The 9,377-nt window shown below is 31.1% G+C and overlaps 1 protein-coding gene across 1 annotated transcript; it reads left to right on the top strand.

Moving 5' to 3' along the window:
- Positions 1 to 7,650: 7,650 nt before the first annotated feature.
- LOC125073425 (ZZ-type zinc finger-containing protein 3) lies at positions 7,651 to 9,153 on the top strand. The gene is made up of 2 exons (XM_047684252.1): positions 7,651 to 7,823; positions 8,003 to 9,153. Exon 2 carries the CDS (start codon positions 8,005 to 8,007, stop codon positions 8,965 to 8,967), a length of 963 nt encoding a protein of 320 aa, XP_047540208.1. The 5' UTR covers positions 7,651 to 7,823; positions 8,003 to 8,004; the 3' UTR covers positions 8,968 to 9,153.
- The last annotated feature ends 224 nt before the right edge of the window (positions 9,154 to 9,377 follow it).

Genomic DNA, 9,377 nt, shown 5'->3' with positions numbered 1-9,377 from the left:
AGCGTGGTGAAATACGCTCCATAACTTTTCAAAGGGAGAGGAGACCTTAGTCCGGCTGCGGGATATTTACAGGTTGTTTTTACTTTACTTTTATAAAAAATATCTGCGAATGATCGAATGAATAATGTCTTCACATCTTCGAAGACTTTTTAAAGTATTGAGGCGTGGCTTAGTTCCGCTTGTGCCCGAGGGGGATTTTTCATTCTTTTTAGGACCTTTTTTTCTCTCAGTATATTTATTTACCTCAATTTAGCAATTTTTATATTTCTTTCCTAATACACTGTTATTCATCACGTGAAATTGATGAACACGATTAAACTCGTCCAGCCAAAACAGGTCAGTCGTCGATTTCACGATTTCACGTCGTTTACACGACGAATATAAAATAGATGGACTATGCTCGCACTTGGAAAAACAATATAAATGCAGGACTAAGTTTTCCTATAACCAAAGGTTTTATACAATAAGTAATTACGATGTTTTCAATGTAATTTCGAAAATTGATTTTCAAGAAAATTATTCGCATCGAGATATTTCTGTGTATACGTGATCACGCGATGATTATATTTTAAATGTTATATGGCTAAGCCAATTAGTTACCAGAGCTATTTATAATTTAATAAATAGACGCCTAGGTACATCTCTAAAGTCAATTAAGTGGACTTCATGTGAAGTAGTTAACTGATATCCATCGCAATACATACGATCGAGTTCATTGCATTATTGCGGAATTAATTCGAGGATTGAAGCCGTACATTATGCGGGTGGATGAGTAGTCTAATTTCGGCTCAGTCGTTTCACATTTCATATTTATTTAAATATATGAAATATCATTTGCATTTACTAATAAACTCTATTATTATTATTAAATTAGAAGTTAAATAATAGGTTTATTAACACGAAAACCCTGTCGACAAAAAAGTACGTTGTCACACTATTCTATTTACTTTTGAAAATAGTTGATTATTTCTAGAACTAATAGAACAGTTATCATTGTTTTCTCAAGAAATGTATTTTTTTGTTTAAAGTATAAGTAGGCGGACTGGCAAATAGGACACCTGTTGGTAAGTGATCACCACTACCGATAGACATTGGCACCATGAGAAATTTTAAAGGTACAACGACTTCTTCTTATGACGCCAATAACCTTGTTAACTGAGACGTGATGTCCCTTTTGCCTGTAGTTACACTGGCTCACTGACCCTTTAAAAAAGAACACAACAATTCTAAGTATTGCTGCTTGCCGGTAGAATCAATGATGAGTGGGTGGTACCTATGCAGACGCGCTTGTGACGGACGGCTTTGGGAGCATACAGTTTAATACTTTAATCCAATGGAAATGCATGAGTAGTCTTAAAAAAAATAATATTATGTATTCAGGTATAGTAAAACGCTTAAGTCGCGGTTATTTTGCAGAGCTATCTGTACGAGGCTTTAATACAAGTACGCTACTCACGCAAGCGTCTAAGTGGTCTTAATAAAGCTAAGTCGCACCGAGTAGCTGAACTAGGTCCATCCAGTCGCACTCGTCTCAATTCATAGAGGGCTTACAGATGATATTTTATTTTATATAACATACTCTATACTAGTTACACACATAAAAATATTTTATTATGTTCCAAATCGTGTTGGTTACAAGTTGTTAGTATTAAATAATGTTAATAATAATCTTTGTTTTTAGTGGTACCCCTTAGCTTTTTCTATTTTTATGGCAACGTTAGTTAGACGCACTAATGTGCCTCCTGATGGTGAGTAGTCGCCGCTGCCTAGATATGGGGAAATGATATGATTATTTCTTATACATTTACTGCGCCACCAATTTTGACAACTGATATGTTGTCCTATAGTTACACTGGCTCACTCAAGCTTCAAACCAGAACACAAAAGAACTTATTACTGCTTTTGGTAGAATATATTATGACAGAATCAGTGAGTGGTATCACCCAGAAGGGTTTGCACAAAGGCCGTATTCAGATATTTAAGATAACGTAATAAATTATTTTATAATTTCACATTTGATATCAACCATATGAGATACAGAATCGTGTTTTGTCATAAATTTCTTAATATAAAAAAGTTCTTCGAATGGATATAAAAATGTAATATATTCAAGTATCAAATTTTAAACGAATCAGATTCCCGAGGATCAAAACCAATAAAATTTAAGTTGAATCTCTGATATATATCTCTGACATCTTATTGAATGCATTGTAGTGACAAATTCCATATTGTAAAAATCTGTTTGAATTCACAGCGCAGGTATTATAAAATACGGAGGATAATAATATTTCAAGCTAATTATAGTTAATTCTAATAAAAGTAGCTCTGATTTCATTTCTTTGTTAGTAATATCGTATCATTATAAATAATTTATTAGTATCTCATGTTTGTTCGAAGTAAATAAATAACAAATACGACAACAGTTTGTACATAATATTTAACATAAAGTTTATATGTTATCGTATAAATCGTTAAAATATATGTCCTTGGTTTGTTATACCGGTCGTCCACTGTCTGTACGTTTTCAACATAGCATCAGTTAGCTTCACGTACTCAAAAACTGTAAACATTACAATTCGTTTGTTATGTTTTTTTTTTTTGTATTACGCTTATTTGAAAAATTAACAAATTACGAGTACTAAGTAAATTGCGTCAACTTTAATATATCTAAGCTTCGACAATATATTTAAAAAATAAAACAGATATGCTCCTAGACTTTTTTCATTAAACTCCACACAATGTCTTATAAATCATATTAATTTTAACATCTTGTATTCAATTTATAAGAGCGACAGTGCTATCTGCTATAACTCAGTTCGTTTCTCCTATGCTCCCATTTTGATCTGTGTACGCTTTTAATATTATAATGATCATCGTCAATGTTGCATATTACTTTCTGTCATTTTTCACGATCGTATTATGTAGGGCTATTCTGTAACGAGAAACTCGATACTCACTGTAGAACACGAGCGTGTCAGCGCGCGAAATGTCAGATTGTAATATACGACACTGACGACAATAATTATAAAATCTATAGGAGACGCGTATCAAATGGCGTATCACCGTGAGTCGGTTGTCAATATTTCACAAGTGAGATACTAAGTGAATTCTTACAGAATCGCACTGCTGCGTTAAGTTTATCTGCTATCATTAGATTTATAATTGTCTTTTTTAAAACGATCATCATATATATCATCTAGATGATAGAGAGATATCGGATAGATGTATAAATATAAAGCGTGTTATGGCTTATATCGCTTTTAATCCAGTGGAATTGAATCTCATAGTCATCGTGTCTCTTTTGATGTTTGTGCGATTGCAGTATATATGTAAATCAGGAATATAACAGGGTGTCCGTATTATCTGCTCAGATGTATCATTTGATTCTGTTATTGCTTATTTCAATATATATTGCTTATTTCTCAGTTCATCGATGGATGTGAGCTAGAAGTAGTTTATTTATTCGTACCTTTATAACATGAAACAGCATCCAGATAAAGGTTAATAATGTAAATGATTGTATATAAAAACAGTCACCTTATTGTTTATTACAATACGATAGAAAACAAACCAAATGAGCTCAAACCCGACATGCTTATTGATAATAGTTTCAAAAACCAGCCAAGTGCGAACTGGATTCGCGCACGAATGGTTCCGTATCATTATCTATAAAAACGGCAAAAAAATCTTGTCTCTTAATTGGGAGCCTCTTTGAACATTTATTTTATTTGTTATTATACTCGTAGCGGCAACAGAAATACATAATGTGTGAAAATTTCAACTGTCTTATTATAACGGTTCATGAGTTACACCCTGGTGACTGACAGACAGACGGATGGACAGCGGAATCTTAGTAATGGAGTCCCGTTTCACCCTTTGGGTACGGAACCCTAAAAACATTCACTATTCACCTCCTTCTATATACTTAGATAGCTTAAAGTTTTAGTTGGATATTGTATTTTCATATTATGTTATACATATATTATTTTGAAATACAGTCCGTTCGTAGTTGGACATAAAAACAGTTTTCATAGTTTTGGCGCTTCTCTGACGAACGCTGTCCAAACTGTTACAGATATAACATAACTTTGTATCTACAGGGAATTGTAGGTTATGTTTACATGATCATCATTATAACACATCTAAAGAATAACGTATCTATATGCCCTATGTATTACGTAATTTATAGATGTGGTATACTTATATGTATATTATAAATGTTAACAATGCTTTAATTCAATTATACCGTAACTTTGTAACGGTAATCATCTAAATCAAACGAAAATATCCCATAAATTTTGGACGATTTTCGAATCACTCATCTAATCAATTTAGATAGTTTAGTTTATACCATACTATAAGAGATACGAGTGCCCTACGTTAAATAGTTCATCTTAATTATTATCATAAAATATTATTTATATTATTAATCTAAAATTTGCAGTTATGTATGTATTAAATACTGAAAAATTATAAGTTCTTAAAACATATGTCGAACAATAAGATATTTTAATAAACGAAAGCAGAAAAAAATCATGAGACCAAGGATAACACTTATTACTACAATATATTGCTTGATTTCACATACTAATTACATATATCAAAATATTCATACATTAACAGGAGGAGAAGGTTTCGAGCTTATTCCACCACGCTGCTCCGATGCGGGTTGGTGGATACACATGTGGAAGATTTTTTTTTAAATTAGACACATGCAGGTTACCTCCCATATTTTTCCTTTTTCACAAGATGAATTATAAACACAGATTAAGCACATGAAAATTCAGTGGTGCTTGTCTGGGTTTAAACCTGCAATCATCGCTTAATACGCACGCTCTCTGGCTCCCTCTCAGGCTCTCCTCTCTCTATCTCTCTCTCTCTCTCTCTATCTCTCTCTCTCTCTCTCTCTCTCTCTCTCTCTCTCTCTCTCTCTCTCTCTATCTCTCTCTCTCTCTCTCTCTCTCTCTCTCATAATACTTATTTAAAAGAAATATAATTATAAACAACTTAATTTTCCCGTGAAAAGGTGCGACGAATGATAGTGCTGTGAGGAATGATACTAAAATAAAAAAAAATACTACAATTTAAAAATAATATTATATAAAAACTTGGCCCATGAGAATGAAAAAATTAAACATAACAGCTAACACATTAAAAAAGAACAATGGATCACTTCGTAGCATTCATTTTTCACACTGTTGTTCGAAACTAATTAGCCGACAGCAAATTATATAGCGTTTCAAGAAATTAGACTCTGTGCTCCAATTGTATTGCACAACTAGTTCTTAAGCGTGTGTTACACGAGAAGAATAATCTGTACAAAACGCTCTATTCCTTTAAAACAGTTTATTGTTGCAAAAGTGTTGTTATTAAACTATTACTTATTTGGTATATAAGTAAAAGGTAACAGATTTTGTATATAGCAATGAAATGTAACGTAAAATTTGGTACTTTATTCAAAATAAGCGAATTCGTTTGAAAAATATATGGTTTTCAATAAATACGGCTATTGAGATTGGTCATTCGAAGGAATTCAGGATTGCGACAAAAAATTAAACAGAACTCAAAAACGAAACATTTTGATTGGACGAATAAGATTTGAAATTAAATTAGGATATGTTACTATTGCCACTAGATTTCCTTATGAAAATATTTTTAAGAATCTTTATACAACTCGAACGTTACTTGCTACTTCAAAACTGACTGCAGAAATTTAATTTAATTAGACTTAAAGTTCGAACTTCGTTACTTTGTTTTTCGGGGAATTTCATAATAAAAACTCCATGTGGAAGTTTCGTTACGGCTGCGAGTGTTTCGTGTTTAAAGTTTTGTATAATAAGGCTTTAGATGTTGGCATCTGTCCAACTTCACACTTCGAAGCCTTTTGTTTATCCTGACAAGGCTGCCATTAATAACAAGATGTAAACCTCAGCGTTGTGTAACCAATTACTGGTGGTATACCATCGGTAATTGGTTAAACATTATATAAAATTTAATTATTACTGATCAATAGATGCATCATATTATACTTATTAATAATAACTTTTATTTTTTTATCGATGAATTCTCGACAAATTACAATTCCCATAGTCATATAGATGCCTACGTGATTTTGTCTATACTATTAGGAGACGCTATTAATTAATGTATATAAAAAAGCAATAGTTAATAAATAATTCAATTGATTAGTAATTATATTAAATATCTAATCATTTGTTTATTACATTATTAAACATTATTTTATTATCATGCATAAATACAAAAACATAACATCATGACATAAATACATAAACATAAAACCAATGCGTACTCGCATGAGAAGTTCTACTTCTTCGGGGTAATTAAAAATAGTTTTTAACTTCTGTAGGTATTATGTAGGTATATATTATTACAATCAATTTGTATATACCTACATTGTTTATACCTACATTGTAAAATAAGAAAATATGTGGTCTAGAGTATTTCGATAAACTTGATACTTAATTAACGGTGTATCACACAATTTCATCATGTAGCTGTGCGCGCATTATAAATAAAACACTATCATTATTTTTTCATAATATGCCATATGAAGTATCTAGTATCAAAAATATGCAAATGTGGATGGCAAGTTACAAAAAATCATATCTATACAACCTTCCCATCTTTACTTTACTTCACAATCGATCTAATAATCTTGTACAGCATATGAAACAAACCGAATTAGTGCCATTTTTTTGTAAAACTTTTTGTATTTTTAAGTTATAAGGTCTTAAACCGGTACATTAAACAGTACTAAAATTAGTTACCTATTAGTAGAATAATTAAACTTCCAATACTTATTGAATACATGTTCCAACTTAACGTTATTCAGTGACGTAGATTCATATACCTATGTACATTAGAAATTGACCTTATGTTTTTGACAGGTCTTGTTTGAAGTTAAATAGCTTTTCTACTGCTATATTTACTAATATACCTGCCAAATATTGTAAAATCGTCTTGTAAATTTTAAACAAATGAAACAAGCGTCCTTACAGCAAAATAGCAACCAAAATAAATTGGTATACAGTTACCATACATATTATTTATGTGTACACAAGAATTATTTATATTAAGGCCGTAATTATATACAAATAAAAATAAAAATAGTTACTTTACAAATAATCGCCTCGTGGAATCGTGAACAAAGTGCTAGCAGCATTTCAGCAATAGGGCGAGGTGTGACATTTTTAATCTGTTTTTTTGAACATTACTGCATTACTAATTTTTTTATACAAATTAAAAACAAATATTACAGAAGAATAATAAAATAATTAAATACCTACACTGGCTTACGATAAAACAACGACATCTATTGAAAGTTATGCAAAGTATGCTCTCTACTAGCTTTGATACGACTTAAAATGGCAAGCTCAAGTCAAGTCAGAACGGCTTGCCGTAATAGTTCATTGAAATGCCGTAAGATGGCGGTACATATGCGCACATTTAAAAACATGAATATATATTTAAAAAAACATTCAATAACATTAGTGAACTAAGAAATTAATCGGTAATTTTAATAAAGTATGATAAACATTCAAATCAAATATAGTTAATATATTTATATAGTATAGTACAGTACAGGCTTTCGAACGACATATGTGTAAAATGTCAGGATGACATTTCATGTTTTAACGATAACAGAACGATGTTTAGTGTGTATTTACTATTTATTTTTTACTGATATTTAGAATTAGTAACAATGTAATTACAAGAAAATAATTGGGTTAAAAATATTTTATATAGCTAAGCGAACACTTACCGATTTCTCGATCCTTCTAATGAAGTACTTCTAAACTCAGGTTTGCACTTTTTTTGTTGAACACTATTTAATTTATTTTTAAGTTTAACACTTAGTTTTTTAGGACTGCTAGATAATTTAGCACTAGACATAATTTTACCTTCCATCGCTTTAACAGTCTCTTAATATTTAAGAAATTAAGTACTATTATAATATGTTTAACATTATCTATATTTACAGACATGGATGAAGATTATGAAATTTCCGATACTGATGGAGAATTTGCTTTTGAAACTGACCATTTAGCTATAAGAGGAAATAAAGATTATTCTGAATTATTAAAATATATTGTTCATTTAGAGGCCCAGAAAATCAAAGCTCTGAAGGATATAGAAGATTTGGCAGATGCACAAAAAAAGGCTTTGGAAGATCCATTGGCATTTATTCAAGTTTTAAAAAGTGGAAAAGTAAATTTTCCTCCTCGGCAAAGTATTGCTGATATTCCTGATATAGAGTGGAGTAAATATGGTATTGAGTCATCATCTGATAATGACAGAGATACTAAACCAATAAGGGAAGATATAGATTGTAGTACAAAAGTTAGGGGGCGAACATTCACCGATAGTAAACCTGAAACGTTTAATCAACTATGGTCATGCGAAGAGCAAAAGAGATTAGAAGAGTTATTAGAAATATATCCTGAAGAACCGATTGAAGCAAGGCGATACAAAAAAATAGCAGATGCTCTTGGTACGCGTACACCTATCCAAGTAATGAGCAGATTACAAAAGTACTTCGCAAAGCTAGCAAAAGCTGGTCTACCTATACCGGGGCGAGCACCAAAGCGGGTATCTAAAGATCGTAATAGATCAATGTTTTACAAAAAATCAACATTTTTCCCTCAACTTCATGTACCTGTCAAAATGGAAGATCCATATGACAGCAGTGAGGCTCAAGAAGGTTCATCTGTTGATACAAAGTCAGGAAGTAAATCAATTATGGAATTACTTAGAGCGGCCAAAGAACAGAGATTATTAGATGAGACTTCACCTGTTTACCAAATGAGGACAATGTGTGTGGGGTGTCAAAAGACAGGTTTTCTAGGAGCAAGATGGACTGATAATGCTGGGACTGATTATTGTACTGATTGTGTTGTTAAGCTTTTACCGCCTGAAAAACTAATACCAGTCAGGCAAATAACTTGACATTAGTTTACCTGATATAAGATATATATAAATCTGTAAATATATTGTTCATTTATATATATCATACACATATATAAGCCCATCACATTGTATCGGAAATTTTTAGCAATGTGTTTCAATGTGTTTTTTTATAATACTTGATATGCTTTCCATAATATTAAGAATAATAATAAATAAATTATCATTCTTTATATCTTTTAATGGCAATAATTTTCATAAACATAAATTGTTTTCTAATAATTGTTGAAGAAATTAATGAATAATGAAAAATGAAATATTGTAAATTTTGCATCAACATGGTTCAGGATACAATTAATATTTATTCCTATATTTAAATAAATATATGGATATTGTGGTTTTCACGATAGGCATATATTATGTATTTTTATTATGGTATAATTATGTAAAGG

The sequence above is a fragment of the Vanessa atalanta genome, chromosome 2, assembly GCF_905147765.1.
Source record: "Vanessa atalanta chromosome 2, ilVanAtal1.2, whole genome shotgun sequence".
Lineage (NCBI taxonomy): Eukaryota > Metazoa > Arthropoda > Insecta > Lepidoptera > Nymphalidae > Vanessa > Vanessa atalanta.
This window is presented reverse-complemented; position numbering and strand designations above follow the sequence as displayed.

Bases quoted from the DNA above. Each gene is read 5' to 3' on its own strand.
- LOC125073425 (XM_047684252.1), top strand. From the start codon at position 8,005: ATGGATGAAGATTATGAAATTTCCGATACTGATGGAGAATTTGCTTTT.